This window comes from Leptonychotes weddellii, chromosome 6 (genome assembly GCF_054177405.1).
Source record: "Leptonychotes weddellii isolate Sample4059 chromosome 6, ASM5417740v2, whole genome shotgun sequence".
In the NCBI taxonomy this organism is placed as follows: domain Eukaryota; kingdom Metazoa; phylum Chordata; class Mammalia; order Carnivora; family Phocidae; genus Leptonychotes; species Leptonychotes weddellii.
The window spans coordinates 57,238,943-57,254,831 of record NC_138374.1 but is presented as its reverse complement, the minus strand read 5'-3'; the positions used below and the strand labels follow the sequence as shown (position 1 = coordinate 57,254,831).

The 15,889-nt window shown below is 33.5% G+C and overlaps 1 protein-coding gene across 1 annotated transcript in view; it reads left to right on the top strand.

The window, feature by feature from the left end:
* The window catches only part of CABCOCO1 (ciliary associated calcium binding coiled-coil 1), a 73,127-nt gene that overhangs the window by 3,759 nt on the left and 53,479 nt on the right, over positions 1 to 15,889 (top strand). Inside the window, exons 2-3 of the mRNA XM_081823103.1 lie at positions 9,948 to 10,051; positions 14,935 to 15,123. Coding sequence (XP_081679229.1) covers positions 9,948 to 10,051; positions 14,935 to 15,123 — 293 coding nt within the window. The remainder of the gene's footprint in view (positions 1 to 9,947; positions 10,052 to 14,934; positions 15,124 to 15,889) is intronic.

Sequence of the window (15,889 nt, the reverse complement as noted above, 5' to 3'; positions counted from 1 at the left end):
CCTCTCATGTGCTCTCTCTCTCTCTCTCAAATAAATAAAATCTTAAAAAAAAAAAAAAACCTTAAAAAAAAAACTAATGATGTAATGTATGGTAATTAACATAACATAATAAAAAAGGTTAAAAAAAAGACTTGCAAAAATAAAGTGTTATTTTACTAAAGTTAGGTCTTAACATGGCTAAAATTAATTTCTGATAGATATGTTTGATATATTGGAAATGAGGATCTAATTTTATTTTCTTCTAGACATGAACCATCAGTCTGCCAGTTTCATTTACTAAATAAACCATCCTCTCTCTTCCCATTGAGAATGGACTGACTGCCACCGTCACATTATGTGTATATACATGTGAATGAACACAAGGATAGGCAGAATAGTGGAACAGAATAGAGACTCCAAACATTTATATATATATATATATATATATATACATGTATATGTATAAATTTATATGTATGTATACATGTATATGTATTTTTAAATTTCCAAAAGTTTATATATATTATTACAGATATATTTTCAAATATCCTTTTCTTTTCCACTGACCAGTTTGCCCATTCTTGTGTCAATGCCATACTATTTTATGTTTAGCTTTAATATCTAATTTTGAAAGGTTCCTCTCACTATTTTTCTTTTTGAAAATATATGTATTCTTCCATAAGAATTTTTAAAAACTATTTTATAAAGTTCCAGAATGATACAGTTGAGATTTAAAATTGAGATTTATAATGTGGGATGGATTTAATTTTTTTCAATTTGAAGGTTTCCAATAAATCTCCTTTATTAAGTTTTTTATTAAACTTTTGATAAAGCTTATAATTTCTGTAGGTCCTATACCTTTCTTATTATATTTATAACCAAGTATAGTTTAATCAAGTTTCTGCCATTTCCATTTCTAATTAGTTTCTAATATAGAGAAAAGCAATCGGCCTTTATATATTTGTGTTATGTAACTATCTTATCAAAGTTCTTATTAACTGAAACCATGTTAGTACAATGTCAGGTGTCTTAGGTATGCAACCATGTAACCTTCAAATAAAGATTCCTTTATTTCTTCATTTTTAATATTTAAGCCACATATTTAGTTTTCTTATTATATTAGTTAGAATCTCTATAGAGTGTTGAATTACAATAATGTTACTAGCCAGAATCCCTTTTTAGTTTCTCGTTTCATGAGAATGACTTCAGTTTCTCACCATTCAATCTGATGTTTTGGCAAATAATCTTTTTTGTGTTTATTTTTTTTTCTATTCATGTTTTATTAAGAGTTTTGCTGCTGAATTCTAGTGAATGCCTGCTTATTATTTCATTATTATATCATTTTTTATCATTTACTTTGACATAAAAGTGTGTTGTTTAATGATGATCCATCCTTGCATTTCTGAAATTAACCTTATTTGGTCATAATGATAGTTTATTTTTCTTTTAGTATGCTGTTGGATTCAACTTTCTAAGATAATATTTTAACTAAAATTTTTACATCTGAATTCATGAATGATTTTGGTTTATAATTTCCATTTTGCGCTAGTTTAGGTTTTTGTGTGTTGATTCTGCCAGCTTCTTAAAAATGAATTGTCTACAGTCTGTAATTATTAGACTAACAGAATTTATGTGTTCTCCATTGTTAGGTAGAACTTCAAGTGTACAATATCTGGGCATGGTGACTTTTTAAAAAGTAGACTTCCAGTTTAGTTTATGTTTGGTCAGTTCCATTCTCTTTCTTACCCCTGTTCAAATTTGATGACTTATACATTGTCTTGTAATTTTCAAATGTGTCTCTATAGAATGTGGCATATATTTATTTTTTCTTTTAATAGCATTTGCCAAATATTTTTGCCTATTTTATTCATTACTTTAAAGAACTAGTTCTTGTTTTCACTTATCCTTCTTTAATCTGTAATTTTTTTTTAATTTTTTTTTTTTTTTTTTAGATTTTATTTATTTATTCATGAGAGACAGAGAGAGAGAGAGGCAGAGGGAGAAGCAGGCTCCCAAGGAGCAGGGAGCCCGATGTGGGACTCGATCCCAGGACCCTGGGATCATGACCTGAGCCGAAGGCAGACGCTTAACCATCTGAGCCACCCAGGCGCCCCTAAATATTTTTCTTTTTCTTAAATTGACTCTTTAGCATGTCCTGGACTGTAGTGAGGCAAGTAAGGCGGTCTCTTTGGGCATAAAATTTAAGGATGCCAGAAATTCAGTAGTCAAGGTAAACTTAAGTTGAAAGCATTTTTTTTAAATTGAAAGTTAATACACTGGTGATGGGTATTAAAGAGGGCACGCATTGAATGGAGCACTGGGTATTATATGCAAACAATTAATCATGGAACACTACATCAAAAACTAATGATGGGGCGCCTGGGTGGCTCAGTTGGTTAAGCGACTGCCTTCGGCTCAGGTCATGATCCTGGAGTCCCTGGATCGGGTTCCGCATCGGGCTCCCTGCTCGGCGGGGAGTCTGCTTCTCCCTCTGACCCTCCTCCCTCTCATGCTCTCTGTCTCTCATTTTCTCTCTCTCGAATAAATAAATAAAATCTTTAAAAAAAAAAACAACTAATGATGTAATGTATGGTGATTAACATAATAAAATAAAATTAAAAAAAAAGAAAGTTAATACAAAAAGCTCATAATGGATCAAAATTTTAAATAAAGACAGAATCAGTAGTCCTGATTTTTCCTTTTGCCTCAGGCTCTGACATGGCTCAACACAGTGCTGCTCCTTAGTTCATTTATTTTCATGCTTGAAAAGAGCCTTTCTAAGTGTGGAAATTGTAGATTAGTCTATGTTCTCTATGACTGTGAAAACCCTTTTAGTCATCTTTGATGAACTGTGTTATCTTTCTTTTAATGAAAATTTATTAAGAATCTTTTGAGATACTACCAGTGATGGATAGAAAGATACCCCAAAAGCTGAAATTCTAGAAGGAAGACATATACAATGTGGAAAGTTTAGGTGAATAAGAGAAAAAATTCAGAGAAAAGATTATCTGGCAAATAATATTAGGCTTACAATTTTATTGCTTCTGGAATAATTGCTAAAATCCACCAGGTGGTGGAGTAAAATGAGTTACAGTGAAGTTTAGCTTACATATTTTTCTAGTCAGAGATGGAATTTTACAGAGAAAACCAAATTACATATCACATCTTTATTAGCCTATTCATGAATTTTGTATTGTATCTTTAATTTTTATACATCAGAATATATGTGTTGAAAGATTAAAGACTTTTTACCACCTTACATCCTTTCAAGTGCAAGGCGGTATATAAACAAACAAGAAAGAGCACTAGTTTAAAATAGGTTCAGGAATTCCAATTTAAGACAAAAGAAAACAAAACAAAAACCAGAGGCAAACCTTCCTACAAGATGATTATCTTAAACTATCAAGGTTTAGTAAAAAATGCACTAATATTAGGCATCTTAGCTAGAATTATTATTGTACAAAAGTTTAAGATTATTGTATTCCCTTTCATACAGTTCTTTCTCCTATCCAGAAAATTTTCACATCAAATAAAATTGATCTGAATGTCTGTACAATGTACTTTTCATGCATATTTTTGTTAATAATGACAGCAATTTTGTGTATTAAAACATTTAAAAATGATTTTTTAACATGAATTCAACTTAGGTTCAAATGACTTGCTATAAGTCACAAAATTAATCAGTAGTCAAACCCTCGAGTCCTCCAAATCCAAGTCCTACTATTTATCATCTCCATCATCTAATAATGTCATCAGATGATACAGATGAATTCAGACAGTCGATTAACAACCTATGTTGACATAACTAGGATCTGCAGAATTCTAAAAAGAAGTAAAAGATTGAATGACTGTCCCTGAGGAATTTACAGTCTAATGGAGTTGACAGTACAGGAATAATTTTACTTTGCTGCTAATAATAAAAAACATAACCAGCAAACATTCAACAAATATATAGTCCTGTGTTATGGACTGAAATACCTTCCTATCTAAAAACTGAGTTCATACAACTCAATTTACAAGTATCTGAGTGCCTACTAGGTGCAAGGTATTCTATTAGGTACTAAAATATTTTTTTCTTACTGAGTTTATAAACTAATTGAATGACCTAGTTTAGGTTACTTTGCTAACCCTAGGTTACAAAAAGATAGCTAATAAAGTAGCACATTTTATGTCTAAATTAGATTTTTAAAAATAAAAATATAATAACCTAATATTAAATACAAACATTAAGTTGTTTACCATTACCAATAAGTGTTAGCTTTGGGATTTTTCTACTCCTGGAAAGAAATATGGAAAATGTGGGATGTGATCTTGTTAGCTATAGCAAAGCATTTTGTTGCTCCTTATTCACTGGAACCCAATCACATGGAAGGATAAATAACTATTTGTTGAATTGAAAACATTTGCCCCCTCTCTCCCCCCAAATCTCACAGTTCTTGATTTTTATGGAGCTGCTGCTTTTTACCTCTGCTTTTCAGTCTCCTCTTCCATCCCCCATTCACAGCTGTTCTCCCCATGCTCTGGCTCCGGGCAGTTTCATCCATTTCTCACACTTGGAGTGACTCCTAAACCAACATTTTTAAACTGGACCTTTCTGAGTCTAGCATTTCTAATGACCTTCTAAACATTTCTTCCTCGATACGCATATTCCACCTTAAACTCAACCACTGAAATCAAACTTGTCATGTTGCCTTCTTAAAATGAGCATCATCTTCCAATGCTTCTATTTTTATTGGTGTAACAAGAGTGCCACATATGGTTTTTACAGACTGTACTCTGAACAAAAGGACTCAGCTATGGGAAGCTCTGAGAATCACCACCTTTCTCTTTTTTCAGTCATCTATTTCAGATATCATACTATTTATTCTTCCCACTTTTAGTCCCCCAGATACAATATGTTGCATTCACCCCTTTCTTTTCATGCATGCTGCTAGGAACCCAGTGCAGCCCCATGCCTCATTCCTGACCAGTTTCAAAGACATTTTCATTGAACTTTCCTCTGTTGTCCTTTCTTTCTTTCACCCTCCTACAAATTGTGCTTCCTTAAAGGACAGTTTTATCTGGTCATTTCACTGCTAAAAAACTTCGTAGGTTCCTTACTGCCTGTATTATTAAGAACAAACTCTTCAGCCTGTCATTCTTTGACCAGCCAAGGTTCTAAAATATTTGTGATCTCTTGTGCAGTATCTTGCATTTTGTAATCACTCAGTAAATATTTATTCAGTTATTATATTTGAGATCTCCCACAACATGTTCCCAATGCCCACTTCCCACTTAGGTCCAACTAGTCCCTGACTTGCACCCAAAGCACTATTGTGTGAATTACTTGATATTTACAGAACCAGTCCCCAAGTGTCCTGTTGCTGATTCATTCCATCATTCTTGTCCAGACTCACCCAAGTCCATTTCTGAACCTCCTCTCTATAGGTTTTCTTTGTTCTGTCTCTATTTTTGTCCCTTTATTATGACTCACTTATTTTATTTTCTTGTTTTAAAGTCACCCTTGGTTTGTTCCTTCCACTAGATGTTAAGTTATTGAGGCTAGCAAGTTTTTTCACTTGTCTTTGCCTCCTCTTGAGCCCCAAGCTCAATGAGGAATATGTAGGTATTTTTAAAAGTTTTTAAATTGACTCATTCTTGTTCGATCAGTTCCTGGATGCCTAAGAGGACACATACAACCAGACCACTGTCCTCCATAAAAACTCCAGATACCCAAGCAAAGATGAGACTCATGCTCCTTTTCCTTTCCGAGTCTTCAGATGCTACAGCTGTATCTGCTCTATGTCTTCCAGTAAACTCTGCTCTTACTTCCTCTTAGCTTGCATTTGATTTCCATCCTGCATGAAGCAAGGACCCACTTGGCTGGTCCTGTGGGACCCACTCTGGGTCCTTGGACCTGGGTTGCTGCATCATCTTGGTGATTATGAAATGACCCTCAGAGGAACAATTGTACCCCAAAATTAAGTCTGCACAGCACAATTTGACCTTTGGGGATTGGTAAGTTCCTCCTCTGTGAAACGTAGTTGGTTTGATGCTGATGTAATTTCTGTCTATGTGCTCCTCTGTGTAACTGGTCTATTCTCTGGGGAAAAGGAAAACTGATATGGGACCTGTTCTCATTCCCTGTGCTCGCTCCCTGTTCATTCCCTATGCTCTGAATTGCTTTAGCTGGCTCTGAAACTTTACTCTCACTTTAATTGTAAGACTCTCTGGTTCAGTTCTTGGAGTTTTTGTTAAGGCTGTTAGCTGGTATAAGAGACTGAATCACTCAGCTCCAAAGAAAAGGGACACTTGTTCCTTCCCATCGGAAAGTGTTTTTAGGTGACTAAGAACCCAGGGAAGTGTCAGAGGTTATTCCTCATGTAGTAGTCCCCATAGAGGAAATCTTCTCCATGATAATTTATTTGCGGCTTGCTGGGAACACACACGTAAGACTGATCATACAGTGCTCCAAGCCCCCACAGTGGTTTTAGACTGTCACCAGGAGAAACCAAGATACTTTTGGGGAAGATCAGCCCGTTGGTGACTCTCTGGGAAGTTCTCCCCATAAGCAGCTCATTTGATCCACCACATGTTTTCCCTAGAATAGAGTGCAGACTTCTAAGTCTTTCTTCTTCACTGCTGGGTGGATGTCTCCTCATGGTAATTATGGGATGCTGGTATTACATTGAGGATTGGTGGCCAATCCTGTTGAGAAGTAAAACTCTTAGAATAAATAAGTGGTCCTGCTATACACCCAGTTGCACTGGGTTTTCTGCTTCTAGGGGTGAAACATGTAGCAGGCTGGTCACTGCTGGGTAGACGTTGCTTCCTTGAATGAGACATAGTGGATGTCTCAGTGAGACAGGCAGCAGGCTGGTCACTGCTGAATGGGTGTCTCACTTAGACACATGGCAGACTGGACACAGACAGGTGGATCTCAGTAAGACATGTGGCAGACTCTTTACTGCTGGGTGGATGTCTCCTTTTTGGATTTCCTAGAGACATGTAACCTACCAAAACTAAAGCAGGAAAAAAAAAAGAAAATTTGAACAAACCAGTTACTAGCAATGAAATTTACTCAGTAACCAAAAAACAAAAGTCCAGGACCAGATGGCTTCACAGGCAAATTCTACCAAACATTTAAAGAAAAGTTAATACTTACTCTTCTCAAACTATACCAAAAAAATACAAGAGGGAGGAAAACTTCCAAATTCATTCTATGAGGACAGTATCACCTTGATACCAAAACCAGGTAAAGACACCACAAAAAAAGAGAACTACAGACCAGTATCTCTCATGAATAAAGATGCAAAAATCCTTAACAAAATATTAGCAAACTGAATCCAACCATACATTAAAAAAATCCCACACCACAATCAAGTGGGATTTCTTCCCATGATACAAGGATAGTTCAGTATTCAGAAAACAATGAATGTGATCCATGACATCAACAAGAGAAAGGATTAAAAACCATATGATCACTTAAATAGACGTAGAAAAAGCATTTGACAAAGTACAGCATCAGTTCATGATAAAAACCTTCAACAAAGTAGGTCTAGAGGGAGGATTCCTTAACATAATAAAGGCCTTATATGAAAAACCCACAGCCAACATCATACTCAATGGTGAAAAACTGAGAGCTTTTCCCCTAAGGGCAGGAACAAGACAAGGATGTCCACTTACCACTTTTATTCAACATGGTACTGGAAGTCCTAGTCACAGCAGTTACACAACATAAAGAAATAAAAGGCATCTAAATTAGTAAGGAAGAAGTAAAACTCACTGTTTGCAGATGACATGATACTATATATAGAAAACCCGAAAGACCACCAAAAAAACTACAAGAACTGATAAATGAATTCGGTAAAGTTGCAAGATACTAAATCAGTGTACAGAAATCTGTTGCATTCCTATACACTAATAATGAGGTAGTGCAAAGTGAAATAAAACAATCCCATATACAATTGTACCAAAAACAATAAAATATCCAGGAATAAACTTTACAAAAGAGGCAAAAGACCTGTAATCTGAAAACTATAAAACACTGATGAAAGATGACACAGAGAAATGGAAAGATATTCCATGCTCATGGATTGGAAGAGCAAGTATTGTTAAAATGTCTATACTACTACCCAAAGCAATCTGTACATTTAATGCAATCCCTATCAAAGTACCAACAGTATTTTTCACAGAATTAGAACAAACAATCCTGAGATTTGTATGGAACCACAAAAGATCTTGCATAGCCAAAGCAATCTGGAAAAAGAAAAACAAAACTGGAGGTATCACAATTCCATATTTCAAATTGTATTACAAAGCAGTAGTAATAAAACAGTATAGTACTGGTGTACCATAGACACATAGATCAATGGAATAGAACAGAAAACGCAGAAATAAACCCACAATTATATCGTCAATTAATCTTCAACAAAGGAGGAATGAATGTACAGTGGGAAAAAGACAGTCTCTTCAACAGATGGTGTTGGAAAAACTGGACAGCCACATACAAAAGAATAAAACTGGACCACTTTCTTTCACAACACACAGAAATAAATGCAAAATGAATTAAATATCTAAATATGAGACTATAAAAATCCTTGAAGAGAACACAGGCAGTCATCTCTCTGACATCAGCCATAGCAACATTTTTATAGATATGTCTCCTGAGGCAGGGAAATAAAAGCAAAAATAAACTATTGGGACTACATCAAAATAAAAAGTTTCTGCACAATGAAGGAAACAATCAACAATACTAAAAGGCAACCTACTGAATGAGATGTTTGCAAATGACATATCCGATAAAGAGTTAGTTTCCAAAATATATAAAAAACTGATACAACTCAATACCTGAAAAACAAATAATCCAATTAAAAAACCGGCAGATGACATGAACAGACATTTCTCCAAAGAAGACATCCACATGGCCAACAGACACATGAAAGGATGCTCAACATCACTCATCATTAGGGAAATGCAAATCAAAACTACAATGAGCTATCACCTCACACCTGTCAGAATGGGTAAAATCAAAACACAAGAAACAGTAAGTGTTGGTGAGGACGTAGAGAAAAAGGAAACCTCATGCACTGTCTGTGGGAATGCAAACTGGTGCAGCCACTGTGGAAAACAGTATGGAGGTTCCTCAAAAAATTAAAAACAGAATTACCCTATGATCCAGTAATGGCACAACTGGGTATTTACTTAAAAAATACAAAAACATGAATTCAAAGGGATACATTCACCCCTATGTTTATTGCAGCATTATTTACAGCAGCCCAACTATGGAAGCAGCCCAAATGTCCATTGAGAGATGAATGGATAAAGAAGATGTAGAATTTTATGTATATATAAATATATATAAAATAAGTTATATATATATTACATATAATAAGAATATGTGGGATATATAATAATACATATAATAAACTATATATAAATATTATTCATCCATAAAAAGAATAAAATCTTGTCATTCACAACAACATGGATAGAGCAAGAGAATGTAATGCTAAGTGAAATAAATCAGTAGAGAAAGACGAATACCATAGGATTTCACTTGTATGTGTAATTTAAGAAACGAAATGAACAAAGGCTAAAAAAGAGACAAACTAAGGAACAGACTCTTAACTACAGAGAATAAACTGATGATTACTGGAGGGGAGTTGGGGGGGATGGAGATTAAAGAATACACTATCATGATGAAAAAAATAAAATACCAAAAATGAGTTTGTTAATTGAAAGCCATCACCCTGTTTTAAATATGCATAAAAGACAGTTTAACTAGACATTCAACTTTTGAGAAGTACCATTACTTGAAAACTGAAGAGAAAAATTATCTAGAAGACTGTTGTGTTTAAATTTTATTTCTGATAGCAACTAGAACACAGTAAACAAATTTTGATATCATTGGATTAATATGTAAAACATGATTGAAATAACTCATTCCAGTTATTGTTTTGTTTTTGTTTTTGTTTCTGTTTTGGTAGAGAGATGCTGAATTCCAGGAGCATGAAAAGATTCTGTCTCCAGATTTTCTTTCAGTTGCTCAAATCACTGAAATGCTAGCAGAGGACGTAGATGGAATTCAACAGTAAGCACTTCAGTATTACAACCAAATATAGAACAGTTCTAGTTCTGCATCTATAAATGATCATGATATGCTATTACATAATTTAAACTTTTTTTTCAAAAGAATTGTTATTATATTATGCAAATATATATATCCAAATATATATAATATCCAGAGTCTGGAACACCAAAATTCTCAAACAACTGACTTTTTGCACTGCTTAGCTGTCTTCTTTATGGGAGAAATGCATTTCAGACCAACATGCAAATGTTAACAGAGAATAAGGATTTATTGTTAAAAGCAGTCTTTAACATATGCTGTCTTCTACTTCTTTTCTCTTTCATTCATAAAACTCAATTATGCACAATAACCTTTAGGTCTTCTGTCTCATCATGACAAGAATAAGTTGTATTTTCTGTAATATTAAGAATTAATACATTTTAATATTTTGGAAACCCTGAGTATTAGCCATCCACCTGTGATTTTTATTGGATATGAAGCTATACTAAATACTCTGATTTCATGTATTTTGCCTAAAAATGTGAATGTAACTGAATTTATGGGAACAATTCTAATATATGTACATCTCATTCTTAAAGCCATTGATTTCTACAGCAAATCATTTACTTAGTAGTCAGATATATCTAAAACACAAGTTCCTAACATATGTTTTGAGTAATCAGTCATCTTAAAAGTTATCTTGCTCTAATAATATGAAGGCTGATTGACTATAATGTGTAGAGAGCCCACTCTACACATGATGTGATGTTCTGGACTGTAATGTCTCTTCTGCAGGCCAGTCATCCGGATGTTAGGAGGGTATTGTGAACCATAATGGACAAATAGAAAATGACTCTGTCAGTGGCTATCATTTGCAAACCTTTCAAATATTGTGGAATAGAGGTGATTTACTACTGAGAAGGAAATATGACAGATGTACTGGCTGGAAGAGAAATCTGAGAAGGGAAGACATTAAGAGCAGGCAAATGACACTGACAGGCCTTTTCCCAGGATGCTCTTCACCTTCAGGGCCTGCAAATCTTGCTAGAAATCCTGGTGATCTGTGATTTGGCCATACTGCTTACCATCTATATCTTTATAAGTATTAGTCAATTAAAAATTTCACAGATTTTTAAACAAGTATATCATAGTAATTTTAGCATTTTTAGAGAAATGAATGCCCATTGGAAATTCCGATTTTTAGTATCAGAATTGATCAGTAAAATGCTTTCATTGTATTAGTATCACTGATTATTTATGCTTTAAGTAAAATATTTTCCATTTCTAGATAATCCCAAATGTTGTTGATCATTAAAGTGCAAAAAATAGGTATTTCATACTAGGCAAAATAGTATGATGCAAATGAAAGATATTTAATATAGTTTACAATTTATTTGTATTAAATATCAAAGATGTTATATTAAATGCAATTAATATTAAATAAAAGGTATTGCAAACAAATTTTTTATACTTGTTTATTTCTTACAACATCTTAAGTTGTACTGTGTACCATACCTTGTGTGACAATCTTTTTTTACCACTTATTGGCTCTCTTTGTTGTCAAATATTCAAATTCTAAAAGTATTTTTAATCTTTAAGAGGTGATGTCTAGGATAAAGGAAATAATACAGAGGGTGATACAGAAGTTAACTGTATAGAAACAACCAGGTTCAACGTAGGTTGACCTTTTAGATTGTCTCATTAATAGAATTCACCTGAAGTAATCTCAGATTTTAAGATATCAATTATGGATAAATGACAGTGTTATGTCAGGAGCCATTTCTTTGCAAAGTAATTTTCTTGAAGTTCTTTATATGATTTTTGTAACAGTAATCCTGAAATATTTGCAATCAATCATTCACTTCCCATTTAAAATAGCATTATTATAAATGGGGATTATATACTTTTGAAAATGACAGAAATATAATTTAGGTATCCTGTCACCAAGTGACAGAAGTATGCCAAAATCATGCAAATCATGCAAAGTTATATATATATTTATAGTCTACAAAGCTATAAACCTATTTAAATACATTATAGGAAATCACATTTCCCTACGTTTTAAAATTAAAAATTGCATTTCATGAAAGCAGCCAACCAAATGAAACAATATAGTATCATTAAAACATATTTCTAGAGTACACTTCAAGTAAAGTTAAATGTCTGAGTACATTTCTCATATCTCCTATTATCAATCATTCATGCTTTTAATGTAACCCTGATTTTTTACAGATACACCCAAATCCTTTTTGAAAAAAGGTTAAGGACTAAATTGAAAATAACTATTTAAACACAGAAATAACCCTGAGAGATCTTTTAATAACCTTCCATAACTGGGCCTCCATGAGCTGTTCAGCTCTTGCCTTAAGGCTTATTCCTGAGTGTCATCATATTTAAAAAATAAGATGCACTCCAATTTCAAGAGCATGTAAGAATAATGTAATACCTTTACTGGAATTCTTGGTGAGACAAAGTAGAGAGTTACATCACCTATCACTATAGCACAACTTCCTAAATCCCTGTTAAGCATCTTTCTCTTTCCCTGTAGTCTCTAATGCCATCTCTCCTCTCCCATGTCCCATCTTCCCTTATCCCAGAGGAAAAACTTAAAGATTTGCCAGTAAAATGCATGGAAACTTTGCATTCAAATTACAACAGCATCTTGTTCCAAGTGCCTCCCTGCATAACCTCCTTTGGGGTGAAATATCTGAACAAAGAATAGAAATGGTGACTATCCAGCCCTGCAATTCAAGTTGAAGGTTAAGATTCAAATGGTAGTGAGGGAAGTGGTGGAGGGGGGATGGGGGAGAGCAAAGATAGAGGATGTCAAAGAAGTTTCACTAAAATACTCTTAGACAAATAGTCGGCTTCATTTACATATAATCAGACACTGAAAATAATGAAAATAAAAAAGCAAAGAGCACATGCAACTATTTAAGTCAAATATTTAATTTTGTAAAAGAACAGCACGGAGATGGCAGATGAAAAGTACAGTTAGAAGGAAGACTAACTGTTGGGAACAGAATGTTCAGAGATAGATTGACTCCAGAGTTGATTGACTCAAGGCCTCAAGTATCATCAAGAAATGATTATAATTTTAGAATTGATTTTTCTTATAAGATGGCTGCCAGTAACAATCAAACCTACATATTTACTCTTTTGTATTTTGGTTCCACAGAAGAAAGTAAGCCTCACCCTTAGTTAGGAATTAGAACAATTTAGGAGAGTGCCCACCATAGACCAGTAGTTACTACAGAGAATACCATATACTGAATGCCATTATATGGCTTTATGGGAAGAGGGAGAGATTATCATAATTGGTTTAGAGGAATCAGAACTCACTTTTGGGGTTGAGGTCTACCTTGACACCCCTATAGATGAGATGGATGTTAGAGAGTTAAATACAACATCAGCTTTATTTTTTCCCAAACTTGTTTAATCCTGCTGTATTTATTATTCTGATTATAGAGTCTATTTCAATATTATGAATAATAAGGATTTCCTTTTTTGAAAATGGCAGTATAAAGTTGTCACACACCCACACACAGTTCCTCAGAAACCACATATAAGCAACAAGGAAATACCAATAACTTCTTTGTCCAAACAAGGTGAATCCTGTATGCCCAAACCACAAAATAGAGGATGACTGCCAGAAGCATTATAGATCAAGCAGAAGTGGGGAAAGAACAAGAAAGATACACATAGTTGAAGATCTTAGAGTGAGTTAAAAAATATAAATTATTCTCCTGGGTGAGAAGAAAACCCTGAAGTGCCATTTCAAGAACTCTTGTTTGCAACAGCAGGGCCAGATAATTCCCATATTTACAAGAAATAGATTGTTTATGTGATGGTTATGAGAACCTATCCTACTTTTATTTTTCTTCCCCCCACTAATGAAAAAAAGAGTAAAAAACTAGAATAAATGACACAAACTTAACTCTGTACAGAAAATAGTTTGTCACATGGCCAAGTCTGAGTACAAAACAAGGAATATGCATACAAAGCCATTTTAAGAAAAAAAAGTAATTGAAGAATGGGGGAAAAATACAGGAAAGAAAATACAACCAAATGAATATAGCCATGAGCAGAAAAATATACTGTCAAACATTTATCATGAATTAAAAAAAAAACTTATGAAGCAACCACAACAAGAGCATAAAACAGAGATATAAAAACTCAAGGAAGAGATAACAAGAAATAAAGGTGATAAAGCATGTAAAAAAGCAAAGAGTAGAAAAGATCTTACAGAGGTGAGCTCTGTAAGCAACCCAAGGGAGAATTAACACTGCTAAAAACACTAAGGGACCTAGAAGACCGTATTGAGAAAAGTATATAAAATTAAAAGGAAATGATTTGAAAAAAATTTTGAAGGTTAATAGAAAATTATAACTATAGACAAAATGAGTAAAACAGACATAATTTGAATTCTTCAAAAAAGAAAACAACAAATATTTAACAATATAGTTCCAGAACATCATCAGAAACAAACTTGATTATAAATGGAAAAAAGATACTAAATTTCAGAGAAAAAAAATGCTAGTAGAGTAACTGTACTTCGAAGACAGAAGAAGGAAGAAGAGGAGGAAGATGAGGAAGAGAATTACAAGAATAGAGGAAGCGGAGGAAGAAGACCAACAAGAATGCTCATGATTGCTCTCTTCATCTCTTCCTCCTCTTCCCTCTTTCTGTTTCCTTTTGAATGTCATTTTGGACTTAGGATTTTGATATGACTTCTCCCTTTCTCTTTCCTTTTGAAATGTCATTTTGGACTTAGGATTTTGATATTTTTAGATTTAGGGAATTATAGAATTTTCATTCAAGAAAAATATCTGCATTTTCAAAACTTAGAAAAGGAACTGTTCACTAACCTGATTTTAATGTCTGGATTTTTCTTTTTATTACAGAAAACTGAAAAAGTTTTTGAATTTCAAAAACCTTCACACCTGTTTAAAGGAAGCCATTCTACTGGATTATTATGTATCTGGATTTTTGTGGGCTAGAGGAATGGAATTTTCTGTTATTCAATATTCAAAATTTATGACTTTACTAGATATGTTACTTCATAATCTTAGAAGTAAGTACATTATTTTTCTTTTTTTTTAAGAAAAGAAAATTTAGTCCACTGTTTAATGTTCTTAAGCAAAAGTTCCTAATTTTATTGTAATTCCTTCAGTGAAAATTATGGGATTTTTTTCTGGATAGAGCAAAGATATATAGTCCACACCTTCATTAAGTTGTAAAATTTCAAACAGTATTTAACAGGCTAAAGTTCTCTTAATTAACTTGCCAAAGATATGTTAGCTTCATTTAAAAAATCTTATCAATGCCATCCATCCCCAAAATGTCACGTAGTTCACATTTATTTAGGTATTTTTTCATTGTTTGAACTGTTTTATTTCATCTTACCTAAAAGTATTACTGGGATAACTCAGAAATGACTAATGAGAGGAGGTACTTTAGTCGATATCTAAGCCCCATTAAATAGACATTGCTCACATACACTTAGATTTTGTGACTTTTTTTTCTTATATATAACATTGAAATGAGTTACTATAGGAAATTTGGAAATTCTTCCTTAGAGCACTTTTCATTGTGATAAATTTTGTTTCAGAATAAATACAATTGCTTCTTGGAAGAAAGAAGTCTATCACTGATATATTGCCAGCTCTGTGTGCTAGGCACTGTTTTGTTCTAATCTTTAACATGCATTATTGAACCTCAGAGCAGCTCCTGCATGGGAGGTATTATAACCACGGTCTCAGAGCTGAGAAAGGAGTCCAGAGAACAAGGTTGCAAACTGGGAACATACAGAACTAGAACTTGAATTTCAAAGTATATAATCAAAAGGCCAGAAGGGAA